We start from the raw sequence: 15,191 nt of genomic DNA on the forward strand, positions 1-15,191 counted from the left end.
TATAACTATAGATACGAAATATTTGGAAAAATATTACCTTAATACTGTTGGTTAAGATTACATTGTAACTCCCTATTTTAAATATTTATATAGTTTTTAAACAAACATCATATCCTATTATATCCTTATTAACCATATTTCTTGCTGTATAAAATAAAATATTTAATAAGCATTTACCACAAGTTGCTTGATATTTACCGAGATTACCATCTGTCCATTGTTTTGTTTATTTATAGCGTACAAACTAATGTTTTAAAAATTTCCATGTTTTGCTCCTTTTTGACTTTAAATAAATCAATACTTAAATAATTGCAATCTTTTCAGTGAATGACTAGTTAGCTTTTAAAATAAACTCTGTGAAATATTTGAATAAACGTCATTGATTAATTTATATCTAATACTTATTTTACGTCATTTATGAAAGAGACAGTTATGGGTAATTAACATTACTTAGCAAAGGCTTTAAAAACTCAACATCTGGTTAATTATTATCCAAAAGACCTAAAATTTCAATTGAGGGTAAATTCAACACTAATATAATCATTTAGAAATAAGGTAAAGATAAGCTGTCTTGAACAAATGATATCAAAATTTTGAAGAGATTTTTGGAGGGCTAAGTGAAGCTACGTTATTAGTAGACTATTCTAATAATGTTCAAGTCAATTTATTGTGTCGAACTGCTACATGTTATTTATTTAACTCGGAAATGTCGATTTTCTGAATAACCCTGGATGCTTCTCCAATACAGAAGGCAATTTGCGAAAAAGTCTGGACCATATCGTCGTACGTGTGCTTAGAATAATCGACGACATTTAGTTGATGCTTATGACTCGGTTGTATATCAACCAAGAGGGACGCTTGCTTCATGATATCGTCCAGCCATGTCCTCCAAAGTTCGGCAGTTGTGATGGCATCTATTAATTTTTTAGCCACTTCACGCATCATCGTTCTATCACTTATGATTCCATCCTCTAAACATTTAGGACAACATCGGTCATCAATCCTCTTGAATTTCCTAATGGCGTGTTCGGTTACCTTTTTTACTTCTCTGCTGTATTGTCGCCACGATGCTAGCATTTTGTCTACCATTGCTGTAAAATCGCGCCATTCATTGAGATAAAACTCATCCAGTTTTGCGTCATCATCTTTCATTTCTTTAACGAAAGAAGTGAACTTATTGATGCCGCTGAAAATCTGCCTGACCCATTTACTCCACTCTCTAGAATGTCGGGCCACTTCAAAAAGGAAAACCGAGCATGTATCGAGCTGATTGCAACACATCATGCTGGGATTGTGTTTGGCACATGCACTACTAATCGAGTGGGTGCTCGAACTTGAAACTTTCGAAAATCTATTTGGACAAATGACGCGAAGGTTTTGTTCGCTGTTCGATCTTCGGGTGTTGAGTGGCACAGGGATACGACTCACGGTCCTGCAGGATTTTTTAATGAGTTCACGTACTTTTTCCGAAGAAAATGATAATTTGAATTCGTTATCTCTTTCCGTGTTATTTAAGCTTTTATAAGACCCTGTTATCGATAATGTCGTTTGAGACTGACTTTTACTGAAACTGCTCAATGAAGTGGTGTAACCATCAGTAATTGAACTTTGATCTTCGATGTTAACCTTAATGTATTTCCTTTCCGAATTATGTAGGGTGTTTAATGCTTTTTTGAACATTTCATCTGAGTTAATTTCTAGAAGTTGTTCTTCGTTTGTATGTTTAGGTTCATTCGTTTTTCTTTGCCTTTCATCTAATCCTTTAGTTACCATTGATTCAATGTAGCGCTTCAATTCTTCAAGCGCTTTTGTTAATAGCCCATTATCAGTACTAATTTCGTGTTGTTTTAATTTATGTCGATTCTTAGCGCCTTGTGTTACATCAGATGTTTCTTTATCATCGCTTTCTAAAGCTTCATCTACATATTCGGATTCACTATTATCCGATAATTTAATATCCTTGATTTTATTAATTTCTTTCTCTGATTTATCGATTTTGATACAATCGCAACTGAACTTGTCACCAAGTTTATTATTTGGAAGGGCCAAATTTTCTTTTGAAGAATGTGTTTTCTGATAAATAGTAGAATGTGACGAATTTGCTTGGCCAACGGAAGGTAAATCTTTTGAGCTGATGGTTGTAAGCGAACGTATTTTGCTATCCCGTTTTCGTTCTTTTCCTTTGAACTTGCGTCTCTTAATTGTGTACCACAATGGATAATAGAACTTAGAAAACGGTTGTCTTATACGTTTTACGTGTCTATTGATTGGACAAATTGATTGTGTTGCTGAATCACAATAGCCTTTCGGATTAATCAAATTTATTTTTGAAGACTTATTTTGAAAATTGTTTAACACATTTGTCTCATTTATTTTTGAATCGGGTTTTTCTGCTGTTAAATCGTGAGTTGTTTTTTTGTTTTCGTCAGTTGCTGCTGTTTCGCGAGGAACGTTTGTTTTCCTTTCAACGACCGGCATTCGCAGGAGGCCTTGCTTACGAGAGCGCCTTGCACACAAAACATTTCTAAATTGTTGAAAAATGTTTTCAGACTGGAATGTTGTCTTTTTCTCTTCATTGCCCAAACCCTTATAAGGCTCTGCCTCAAATTTACCCCGCCTTTGTTTAGGAGATACGATGTCAATCGGCCTTTCTCTGTTGATCGAATTTTTCTTTGAAGCAAATGATTTGCGCGAAAATGCCAATATTTTCACTGGACCCTTTCCCTTTCTTTTCTGTGAATTTATGTGGAATTTATTGTCAATGGTTGTTCCATATCTACTGGTTTGTTTATTCATACTACTAATAGTTGGCTTAGTCAAAGCAGTTGAAGGAAATCTACGTTCATCGCTATCGGTTCTCGGACGTTTTGCTGTAGTGTCTTCTTCGCACACAGTAGGTCGCTTTTTTGCATTAATTTTACTCACCTTAATAACTTTATTATTATTAACGTTTCGTCTTTTGATCTGATTATTTATAATATCTGTATTTTCAGCAGCGTCTTTGATTTCTATTGTTTTTACTATTTCTGTAGCAATTGTTTGAGCTGCCTGATCAACGATTTTTGAAGTCCTAGGGTTTGGTTCTGTTTTGGGTCTAGTGTTTTCGAGTTTATTTTTATTTATAGTTGCATTGTTTCTTTTAGAAACTGGCGGTAACGTCATAGATCGCCATTTTGGTATTCTGCTTATGCCTGTTTTGCTTTTTTCTGAACTGGGACATGTTTCTTTTTCTGGTAACTTTTTGGTAATGTAAATACCTTTTAAATTCGGTTCGCATATTTTCTTTACACTTTTAGAATTTTCTGAAGGTTTTTGGTTAGTCTTGTTGTCACGATTCTTTGTAAGTTTTGACAATATTGTTTTACTTTCAATTATCTGTTTATTCTTCAGGGAACTGGTGTTATTTGTTGTAACATTGCTTATTGACGCATCTTTATTGAGAGACTTGAGCTCTCTGCAGTTCATATTATTATTTTCAGTCATTTCTGATTCCTTAATATCATTACAAGATAAGTTCTTTGAATTTGCCACATCAATAGCTACCGCAGTGTTATTAGAAGAATTAATACTATCAAAATTCTTGTTATTCTGAGCATCGCTACTATTAGGACTTAGGCAAACAATATTTGTAGGTATAACATTTAATATCTCTTCAATTGTCTCCGATGATTCAATAATATCTCGTTGAATTGTTGATTGGTTAATTTTTGTTTCAGGATCACTGACACTGTCGTCTAGTTTTTTCAGTGTATCACCTTTTTCTGGCTGAGTATCAACAACTTTTTGATGCATATTATTACAGTTCTCAATTTTTGGTAAATCTGAAACCGTGTTTTCATTAATTTTATGAGTTTTGTTTTCCAATTGCGATTTCTTATGCTTTGAAAAAGAAGCTGCTCTATTAATTTTGTTAATATATTTGCTTTTGCGTTTCATGGCGTCTGGTATAAGGGTATTTTTCCACTTCTTTTTTGATCTTATTCTGTTCGTGGGTTCGCTCTTTGATAATAAGTCGTTCTTGTTTGCTGCTTCCTCATTATTTGTACAAGTATTTACCATATTATTTTCAGATAATGAACCGGATTGTATTTTCGACAAATTATTGGTGTCATCGCATTTCTGAAGAGTTGTATTCAACAAATTCGTATTGGTTAAGGAATCTGACTGTAACATTGGTTTATTAGATACCTCACCAATGTTTTTTAATGGTGGATTTTGCCCTGTAGTTTCACTGATCTGCTTTCCTTCATTGTTTAACTGACTTTGGTTTGTAGTTATTAATTCAATTTTACTGATATCCACTCCTTCATTGTTTAACTCAATTTGATCTGCAGTTAAAGTTTCTTCAATTTTACTGACCTCTGCTTCATTGCTGACTTCATTGTCTAACTGATCTTGCCTTGTAGTACAAATTTTTCTAATTTCACTTGTTTCCACTCCCTCATTGTTTAACTGACTTTGATTTGTATTTAAAATTTCTTTAATTTCACTGACTTCCTTTCCTTCATTGTTTAACTGTCTTTGATTTGTAGTTAAAGTTTCTTCAATTTCAGCGATCTCCGCTTCTTCATTGTTTAACCGATTTTGCCTTGTAGTAGTAATTTCTCTAATTTCAGTGATCTCCACTCCTTCATTTTTTAACTCACTTTGCTCTGTAGTTAAAATTTCTTCAATTTTACTGACCTCCGCTCCTTCATTGTTTAACTGATTTTGCCTTGTAGTTAAAGTATCTTCAATTTCGGCGATCTCCGTTTCTTTATTGTTTAACTGATTTTGCCTTGTAGTACTAATTTTTCTAATTTCAGTGATCTCCGCTCCTTCATTGTTTAACTCACATTGCCCTGTAGTACAAATTTCTTCAATTTTAGCGATCTGCGCTCCTTCATTGTTTAACTGATTTTGCCTTGTAGTACTATTTTTTCTAATTTCGTTGATCCCCACTCTTTCATTTTTTAACTCACTTTGGTCTGTAGTTAATTTTTTTTCAATTTCACTGATATTCATTCCTTCATTGTTTAATTGATTTTGCCTTGTAGTACCAATTTTTCTAATTTCACTGATCTCCACTCTCTCATTGTTTAACTGACTTTGCCTTGTAGTTAATTTTTTTTCAATTTTACTGATCTCCACTCTTTCACTGCTTAACTGACTTTGCCTTGTAGTAACAATGTTTCCAATTTCACTGATCTTCTCTTCTTCATTGTTTAACTGATTTTGCCTTGTAGTAGCAATTTTTTTAATTTCACTGACTTCTATTCTTTCATTGTTTAATTGATTTTGCCTTGTAGCTGAATATTTTTCAATTTCACCGATCTCCACTCCTTCATTGTTTAACTGACTTTGCCTTGCAGTTAAAATTTTTTCAAAGTCACTGATCTCCACTACATCATTGCTTAACTGACTTTGCCTTGTAGTAGCAATGTTTCCAATTTCATTGATCTTCTCTCCTTCATTGTTTAACTGATTTTGCCTTGTAGCCAAATTTTTTTCAGATTCACCGATCTTCGTTGTTTCATTGTTTAACTGATTTTGCCTTGTAGAACCAATTTTTCTAATTTCACTGATCTCCACTCTTTCATTGTTTAACTGACTTTGCCTTGTAGTTAATTTTTTTTCAATTTTACTGATCTCTACTCTTTGACTGCTTAACTGACATTGCCTTGTAGTAACAATGTTTCCAATTTCATTGATCTTCTCTTCTTCATTGTTTAACTGATTTTGCTTTGCAGCCAAATTTTCTTCAGTTTCACCGATCTTCGCTGTTTCATTGTTTAACTGACTTTGCTTTGTAGTAACAATGTTTCCAATTTCATTGATGTTCTCTCCTTCATTGTTTAGCTGGTTTTTTTCAGTTTCAGTGGTCTGCAATCCTCCATTGTTTAACTGACTTTGATCACTCGCGCTTTCTAAATTACTTAACACTTTTGATGGATTATAATTCACACTAAACGTACAAACGTTTCTATTAAATTTGAATTTTACTTCACATGGTTCGGTACTCGTTCGAGGTTTGGGCAGTCTGCTGAATTTTCTGACCTTTTTAGAATTAATCACGCTATCGTTTTCGGAGGTGGTATTTGTCAAACAGGAACTCCTCTTATTGCATAGCTCATTTATTTCAAATCCACAATAAACTGTTTCATTATCTGTCGAATTCCCATCAAAAAAGTCAGTGCTGAAGATATTTTTAATTGCTAATGATTTCCGGTTTTGTTTCCTTCTTTCTCGGTTGGCAATGGACTGGTAGCTTGTAGAAGAGCTCAAAATATTTGGGAATGCCGTTTCTACACCTTTACTTTCAATGGACAGCGTTTCTGGAACAATATTCAATTTCTGCTCGATATATTTTTATAAGTTTTCAAAAAATATTAAGAACAAGTTACCTTTACTGTCTTTCTTGTTATCATTACAAAATTCATCATCTGAGTACGTTTCAGTTGGTGATCTTTGTCTTAAATTGATGGTTACCTTGGGTTCATTGAAGGTCTCATCTTCTTGAGATGTCAAATCACGCGCTAGAAGAAAACTCACGATAACAGTATTAAAAATAACAATCAGTCGGCATTGGTTACCTGACTCTGAAAGGTACAGTTGGGTATTTAGAACTTTCGGAGTATTCTTTAGAGGTAAATAAAAAGCAAAAGGGTCTTTGGGTGTTTTACAAAGTAATGGAATGCAGTTTGCTACCGAAACTGTTGGCAGATCGCATTCTGATCTCATAACAGTACTAGTGGTCTGATTTAGTGAATCAAAATGCCGTTCGTTATCTACTAAATTTCTTTTAGCGGTTTGTAATTGAACGTTCGTCTTCTGATGGCATCTTTTCTTGGATGATTTTCTTTTACAGTAGAGTTGCGTACATTTGTCAGACATTCCCAACCACTGAATGCTTTTGGTTTCTTTTTGTATCGAATGTTTCTTCTCCAGCGGCCATTTCTCCATCATACTGAACACTGAAGTACATTTGACTTCTAATCCTTTTGGTAAAGCATTTCTTTTGGTTTTAATGCGCTTCTTTGATCGGCATGTTTTTTCGAACCAATATTTGAAGCTTTGTATTCTCGTTGTACTCTCACTGTTATCGCTATCGCTTTCATCTTCGTAGCTTTCGAATATGTTTAGTGGCATGTTTCTCCGCTTTGCTATATCGCTGTCACGTTTCGATAATTCTGAATAATTATGCTCTGTACATTCCATAATCAATGTGATCCATTTGGTTAATTTTCTTACAAGACGTTTGAACTCTATCAGGTGCTTATGATAACTCTGTCTGAATTCTATTAGCTGAAGTAGTTCTTTTGTTTTCTCTAGGATGCGTTTCTTCATGAGCAGCTCATTTTCTGGTACTGTAATTAGTTGAGGATCATTTAAACGTTTAATTAAACGTGCAGCTGTGGCTTTAATAAACCTAGCATCACGCTCGTTATGAAATCGTTTATCGTGATAAGATTTTCGTTTTCTTGACGACACATTTGCACAAGTTGCACTATCCGTTCTTACTTGAGGAGCTGTTCTTTTTGAACCCGCTTTACATTCGTACACTTCATTAAAATATGAATGGTAATTTCTTCTTTGCTTACTGTCAAGTGGTCTGTAATTTGGGCATGAACAAGGGCCCGAAGTGGACGGCAATAACGAAATTTTCTTCTGAAAAGCCTTTTCGTGGGTTTTGTCGTGAAACTTAGGATGCAATCTGTTGAAGTATGACCACTGATTTGAAGAATGATCCATTATATGATAAAGATTTTCTAAAATTTAATATAAACTAATTTCCCAAGTTTTTAAAATACTTGTGAGGTTCGAAAACATAGTGCTGCCGGGAAGATAACTTTTAAAAAACTCTTACTTCTTCGTTCACAATGAAATTTACAAAATGGATTGTAGTACTCACTAAAAATTGACTTCAATTATGACATTTTCGTAATGTTGACATGAGACGACAGAAGCAAAAAATTTGTTGCTGTTGACATGATAGGCAAGTACATATAAACGTGCCTCTTCACATCGTAGTAGGTTTTTAGAATAGAATACACTAAAAAGCAAGGCTAGAAACTTCTCATTAAAAATTCCTTAGGATTTTTTAGACATTGTATTATTTTAAACTCGTTATATATATGAAGTACATTGTGAAAAGATCTACCAACGTTATTTCTTCTGATCTTTGAAGCATACGCATTTTCCTTTCTCCATTTCTTCTATTTCCCACACGCTGTCAGAACCGTCGCTGATGTACGATCCAATTTCTGTAATGGTGCTCATCATTCCGGTGTAGACAGAGTCAGTGTCGCAAACATCAGGCACATCAACAGTGAGCAATTTGCAAGTCTGCATCATGATATCATCTAGCCAATTCCTCCAGTACTGAGCAGTCATCATTGCATCAGCCAACTGCTGCGTGATACCATGCACCATGCTGACGTCGACTATGTTACTATCTTCCAAACATTTCGGACAACATTGGACTTTCTTCCCTTTGAAATTCTTGATAACACTTTCCGTTACTTTCTTGACGTCCAGACTGTACTGTCGCCACGATACGATCATCTTGTCGATTTTGGCCACGAAATCTCTCCATTCTTGCTTGTACAGGACTTTCGGTTTGCCATTGTCATCAAGGACGTCGCCTCTAACGATTGCTGCATAGTGGCGGACCTCTTGTGATACTTGAATTATCCATTTCGTCCATGTGTGGGCATTATTTGCAACTTCATACAGCCATGTAGCCCAAAGTTTCAGATGCAGACAGCACATCATATCTGGAGAATGCTCGAATGTTTTAGAAGGTTTGTGTGCGCAAATAGTAGTAGGAAGTGGATGTTCTCTTCTTCTTCTCTCAATCTCCAATTCGCATGGTTTCTTCTTTTTCTTTCCTCCTTCACCTTCGCATACCCCTTCTTCACTTTCTTCAGATTCTTCCCCTTCTTCGCCACATGGCCTTTTGCCTCTTCGTCGTCTTCCCCCTTCTTCGTCTTCCCCTTCTTCGCATACGCCTCTGAATCCAAATTCTCCTTCGCCACAAGGTCCCTCTCCCTCATCCATATCCGGTAATTCACATTCCTCTTCCTCTCCTTCGCCTTTGCCATCGTCGTATCCTTTTGAACGATCATCTCCGAATAGGTCGTCACCGGCAAGACCCTCTTCGCCGTATTCTAAAGAAACATTAATTTAACAACGGCAGGATTACAAACTGCAACATTTTTACCCTGTACACCTCCTCCGCGCCCTTCATCGCCAGCTAGTCGAGCTCGTCCGCGACCAGCTCCGTCATCATCTTCGCCAGTTCCAAACAACAATTCTTCTTCCAAGAGTCCTGCCAAAAACTCTTTGCCGAAACATCTCGCCAAAAGGGCAGCGACTATTTTAATCGTCTTGCACATATCGTCATTAAGCTCTTCAGGAGCATTTTTATGTACCCATTCCATCATTCTCTGCTCAAGCTGTACCTGTCGCTCGCGAATTAGGTCAGCTAAATCTTTATCAGCCAACGACTTAATTTTGTCCAAAAGATAGCGTCTTGTAACTTTGCCAAAGATCTTGGGATCCAATTGCTCTTCAAGCAATGTTGGTCCTCTTTCGTATATCGAGATGAGGAGGCCCAGCATGCTATCTTTCAGCTTTAAAAAATACGACGAATTAACTATTTAACACCCGTAATTAGCCAAACTTGTGAATATAAAACATTGGTATGATTCCGATTGGTAGAAATATATACAGGGTGCTTCAAAAAAATGTATACACACTTTGAACTTCCATAGAAATTTTTTTTACCGTTCTACAAAGTTAAATTTCAGGAAAATAGAAAGCTGAAAGTCCAATGTAAATGAAACATAAATAACAAATGTTAATACTGTTCAAATTGGTGACCTACAGCATCAATACAATTCTGAGTACGAGTCACCACAGATTCTATACATCGTATCAAAACGTCCAATGAGATTTCTCTACACACTGCTTGAATCTCATTCCAAAGAATGTCTAGGTTACGTGGTTTACGTTTGTACACCTCATCTTTTACTGTGCCCCACAAGAAGAAATCCAGTGGTGTAAGGTGAAACTCGATTGGCCCCCTGCGTCCTATCCACTGGCCCGACAAATTTTGATCCAGGTAAGCTCGTACGTCCCTGTGATAGTGCGGCGGAGCACCATCTTGTTGAAAATAAAAATCATCATTACCGTATAATGCACGAATGGCAGGAAATATGGAATCAGCAAGCATTGTTAGGTAATTAATACCAGTTACAGTGCCTTCAAATCGAAAAGGTCCAATGAGTCCCCTTGAAGACAAACCGCACCACACATTTACACCAGGCAAATTTACAGCTTTTTCAATTGTAATGTGAGGATTTTCTTCACCCCAGTAAACACAATTGTGCCTATTGACAGTTCCATTAAGTTTGAATTGGGCTTCATCCGACCAAATGATGCTACCCATAAATCCCGGTTCACGTATCACGTTTTGATACGATGTACAGAATCTGTGGTGACTCGTACTCAGAATTGTATTGATGCTGTAGGTCACCAATTTGAACAGTATTAACATTTGTTATTTATGTTTCATTTACATTGGACTTTCAGCTTTCTATTTTCCTGAAATTTAACTTTGTAGAACGGTAAATAAATTTTCTATGGAAGTTCAAAGTGTGTATACATTTTTTTGAAGCACCCTGTATATATTTAAATAATAACGGCTCATTACCATTCCCATTACGTCCTCGGTATCGGCGCAAAATCCAGCAAATCCTTCTTCTCCTTCTCCTTCGTCGAGTAAGTCGTCCCCCTTGTCGCTTTCGGTTATTGTCAGTTCGGTTTGCAATTCTAGGATAGATATATCTCCTTCACCTTCTCCATAAGATAATTCCGACAATTCCGAAAGTTCTTCTTCTTCTTCGCCCTCTCCTTCGCCTTCTTCTTCCCCTTCGCCAAAAAATGATCTTTGTTTTACACCTAGTTCTTATAAATGAATATTTACCTTCTCCTAGTTCTCCAGCTGATGGCAACCTTAGCAGCAGTTCCTCTTCTGAGTCAGTGTAGTGGATGTCTATATATTTCAATATCAAATCCACCCACATAGCAATTTTATCAAGAATTTCTAACAAGGTCCTGTGGTAAGCGTTGCAAGGACAATTACGATTTAAGCGAGGAATCGGCATTATTTGAATTGCTAAATTATAAAGTGCATCACTGAACATGATTTGTTTATAGTTTAGACTATAATTGGGTCGATCCCTGATAAATTTCACTATAGCTTTAGCCGTACGCTTTATTATATCTTTCAGCCATTTATCTTTCCTCCTCGCGATCTGTCTCAGCCTTCTCTTCTTCTCCAACATCTTCTTTCTCTTCTTTTGCCTCTCAAGACGTTTAAAGTATCTTCTGGCGTACGAAGCTTCAAGATTTCGATCTGAATGTAGGATTTCCTGCAGCTTCTCAATAAGATGAATGGGAAGAACGCAGTTGTAGTTCTTCCACGTTTCATAGACCAGTCGTTTTTTTGGAATGGCAAGTTGAAGAATTCTCGGGGGGCACATTTCTGTCTTTAATATTTTACAAGGATCCGGAGGTTTTGGACACGGATCTTCTTTTGGATACTTTTTTGGAGTGGACAGAAAATCGATGTACTGTTTTCGTGTCAGTACGTCTCTGTCCATTTTTTTCATGTTTTTTAGGTATGACAATTTACAGCTTGGCCCTGGTACCTTCTTTTTCTTTTTCTTCTTTTTCTTACAAACACCTTCGAATCTTAACAAGTCTTTCATCAAGTCATCCAAATACATGGGCGATTGGGTAGGCGGAATTGAAAAACGTTTACGGAGTTTCCGAATCGGATGTAGCAATGCACCACGCTGGACCTCATCGTAAACGGTTTCGTTAAGGATAACGCTATTTAGTTCAACTGACGCTGATTCTTCTAAAACATAATCGGCCTTTTTCGCTTCTCGTCGGGAACAAAAGGGATAAAATTCCCTAGAACCACGTTGGGTAGTGTTGCATGGCGGATAATATGGGTAATAAGTTTGAAACCCTTTATCCATTGCTGCTACACTTCAAACAGATAAAATTTTGAGCAAAAAATGACTGAATTAAGTAATTTTGACAAAATTTTATTAATACTCCAACATTGTGACAGTTTTTGAATTTGAAATTGATTGACAGAAGCTAGCCTATTTTTCAACATCGATCACTTGTTAATTATACGTTTCACGTGTGTGTAATCACAATAATGTTTGGTTTCTCCAGGTTTACATGCTGTCCTTGCATATGCCTTCTTTTAACGATTTTAAAATATCATTCAAATCACTGTTTGTTTTATTGATATCATGTTCTCTATTGTTCCAGGATTTCATATGACTCCAAAACTGAGTGCAATTTTCCCAGAATCGTGCCTGTTGATAGTAGTTGGTGTAGTAATTGGCGTTGTCTTAGTGTACGCTACAGAGAGTGCTGTTGCCCTGTTGACCCCTAATCTGTTTTTCTTCTACATGTTGCCGCCTATTATACTAGACGCGGGATACTTCATGCCGAACAGACTCTTCTTCGACCATCTGGGGACTATTTTACTGTTTGCCGTAGTAGGAACCATCTTTAACTGTTTGACAATAGGTAAGACTACATTTTGAAGGCTCGGCTACTTTATTTCCGTGTATTTATTTTTCAGGTGTCTCACTATGGGCTGTTGGACTCACGGGGCTGTTTTCGGTACAATTACCGATTCTTGATAGCCTTCTGTTTGCAGCCCTGATATCAGCAGTAGATCCAGTGGCTGTGCTCGCGGTTTTCGAAGAAATTCATGTCAACGAAATATTGTACATTATTGTTTTCGGGGAATCGTTACTAAATGACGCCGTGACCGTTGTACTGTACCACATGTTCGAGGCGTATACGGAAATGGGCGCGGAGAAAATCGTGTACCAAGATGTCTTATCGGGTTTCGCTAGTTTCATTGTAGTAGCCGTGGGGGGGACGCTTATCGGTATTGTATGGGGTTTCGCTACCGGGTTTGTTACACGATTTACGTATCAAGTGCGCGTTATTGAACCTATTTTTATATTCGTGATGGCCTACCTGGCGTACCTATCCGCAGAGATTTTTCACATGTCCGGCATTTTAGCGTAAGTATAACAAATATACAAAAATTGCAAATAGAATTATGGTACACTTAATTTCAGTTTTTAATGTGAAACTTTTATTACATCGCCTCAAATTTTTTCGTTCATCTATCGCATGTCGCATTACAGCCGGCCGCAGAGTGGGGGTAAAACTGTAAAGCGCTCGGCAGAGCAGCCAAGGCCGTGTAGAATTTATATTCTCACTCATTCGTGCAAGTGCATGACAATTGCATTTGTAAACTGTGAAACTCAAAGCGAAGACGAAATTATTCATAGAATAACTGAAGTTCAAAATGATTCAATGATTTAAATAAATATTGTTCTCAGTTTTTAACATGCGCCTGTCATCTGAATGATTGTATTTATTATGTGTTTCGTACTCTCGCAGATTGAAATTAAAATTTACGGTTGGATATCTTGTCTACTATTGATTTCCCATTATCATTCCCATTTACCAATCATTAACAGAAGATTAAGAACGCGATTTTAATTTTAATACCCTAAATCGAAATTTACTGTTGAATGTCTACAATTCGAAAAGTTTCACTTGCATCGTGGTTTCATAAAACCACACAATTGTTTTTTATTTTTATAATATCAATTTAACTAGTTTTGGTAATTACTAAAAACTCTTATTTGTTTATTGAAGTTTAAATCTCCCAACGATCCCGAACGATTCTAAATAAAAAAATCTAAATAAACGTAGAAGTGGAGAATGTTGCGCTTTTAGTTTTGTTTTCGACTGTAGCGATTTCGTCGAAGTTTTCAATCTCTGCTTGTTTATTTCAGTATAACATTTTGTGGGATAACAATGAAGAACTACGTTGAGGCTAATATTTCGCACAAGTCTCATACAACGATAAAATACGCCATGAAAATGTTGAGCAGTTCTTCCGAAACAATCATTTTCATGTTCCTGGGCATTGCTACTGTAAATAAAAACCACGATTGGAACACTTACTTCATTGTTCTAACTATCATGTTCTGCTCCTTTTATAGAGCACTAGGTAAGCTATCGACAAAAAAATTATAGCCTTAAACGTGTTGGTTCTCAATTTACAGTCGCCCTCTTGTAAACTCTCATATACCGTGTGCGAAAATGCTGATCTTGGCATAGAAATAATATGCCGCTCTCATCAAAATCAATATAGACTGCACGCACACACCGACTAAGCGATAGGAATTGTGTAAAGACACGCACGTAAAAATACGCATGTGTAGGAAGCTGCAATTCCTGTATAGTATACTGTGAAATTCCTTATGCCAAGGTTCACTCTTTCGCAACCGGTATATCCAACCTTTATTAACAGAAATAATTTGAGCTGGAAATTGAAAAGAATTCATTATTCTTAATGTAGAAAATAATGAAAAGAATCCAAGAGAAAAGGGCTACCCATATATTCAGGGACAGAGTTTTGATCGTCTTCTATTTCCAGGTGTGATCTTGTTTTCCGCGCTGGCCAATCGTTTCAGAGTTCACCAGCTTCAGAAGGTGGATAAATTTGTGATGTCTTACGGGGGTTTGAGGGGAGCAGTGGCGTTTGCTCTCGTATCTACTGTAGAAACGAAAGTGGTGAAACTACAGCCCATGTTTATGACGACCACCATTGCTGTTATTTATTTCACCGTGTTCTTTCAAGGCATCACCATAAAACCTTTAGTAAAAGTTCTAAAAGTTAAGACTGCCGAAAAACGGAAACCGACCATGAATGAAAGGATACACGAAAAGGTTAGAAGTTTTGTCTGTAATTGTTTACAATATGTGAAGACAGGGATGGTTAGATTGGGGGTGACCTTCTAGAAGTCCGAAAAATGTTTGTAGTTGGACGCGGAAACGTACAGATCAAATTGAAAATTGAAAATGGGATAAATAGTATCTAATAGTATTGGGATCCGTCAAATGGGCATACACCATCTGGTGGCAAAATTTATAACTCGAATGAGGGAAAAATTTACATAGGAACTGTGCACGCAAATTGTAAAATTGTTTATTAAAATAATAAAACACGTTAAAAAAGTAAAAATTTTTTTGATGATGGAGTCGACGAAGTTTTCTTCTAAAGTTAAATCAAATAAAAAGTTAAT

At 36.3% G+C, this 15,191-nt stretch overlaps 3 protein-coding genes across 4 annotated transcripts in view; 1 reads left to right on the forward strand and 2 right to left on the reverse strand.

The window, feature by feature from the left end:
• The window catches only part of LOC108736290 (probable Na(+)/H(+) antiporter nhx-9), a 52,922-nt gene that overhangs the window by 6,627 nt on the left and 31,104 nt on the right, over positions 1 to 15,191 (forward strand). Inside the window, exons 2-5 of the mRNA XM_025980998.1 lie at positions 12,337 to 12,600; positions 12,656 to 13,109; positions 13,896 to 14,113; positions 14,543 to 14,835. Coding sequence (XP_025836783.1) covers positions 12,337 to 12,600; positions 12,656 to 13,109; positions 13,896 to 14,113; positions 14,543 to 14,835 — 1,229 coding nt within the window. The remainder of the gene's footprint in view (positions 1 to 12,336; positions 12,601 to 12,655; positions 13,110 to 13,895; positions 14,114 to 14,542; positions 14,836 to 15,191) is intronic.
• On the reverse strand, positions 649 to 7,928 carry LOC108738765 (uncharacterized protein MAL13P1.304-like). 2 transcript variants are annotated; one of them, XM_018472376.2, is made up of 3 exons: positions 6,573 to 7,928; positions 6,384 to 6,515; positions 649 to 6,314 (listed from the first exon to the last, which is right to left on the reverse strand). In XM_018472376.2, the coding sequence occupies exons 1-3, from the start codon at positions 7,729 to 7,731 to the stop codon at positions 688 to 690; spliced, it is 6,918 nt and encodes a 2,305-aa protein (XP_018327878.1). In that variant the 5' UTR covers positions 7,732 to 7,928; the 3' UTR covers positions 649 to 687. The 2 variants fall into 2 exon arrangements, with proteins under 2 accessions (XP_018327878.1, XP_018327953.1); XM_018472451.1 differs by lacking the exon at positions 6,573 to 7,928 and having other exon boundaries at positions 649 to 6,333; positions 6,384 to 6,509.
• On the reverse strand, positions 8,075 to 12,428 carry LOC108738904. The gene is made up of 4 exons (XM_018472554.2): positions 10,970 to 12,428; positions 10,697 to 10,914; positions 9,203 to 9,614; positions 8,075 to 9,149 (listed from the first exon to the last, which is right to left on the reverse strand). The coding sequence occupies exons 1-4, from the start codon at positions 12,030 to 12,032 to the stop codon at positions 8,146 to 8,148; spliced, it is 2,697 nt and encodes an 898-aa protein (XP_018328056.1). The 5' UTR covers positions 12,033 to 12,428; the 3' UTR covers positions 8,075 to 8,145.

Source organism: Agrilus planipennis, unplaced genomic scaffold (assembly GCF_000699045.2).
Source record: "Agrilus planipennis isolate EAB-ADULT unplaced genomic scaffold, Apla_2.0 scaffold2, whole genome shotgun sequence".
NCBI classification, from domain to species: Eukaryota; Metazoa; Arthropoda; class Insecta; order Coleoptera; family Buprestidae; genus Agrilus; species Agrilus planipennis.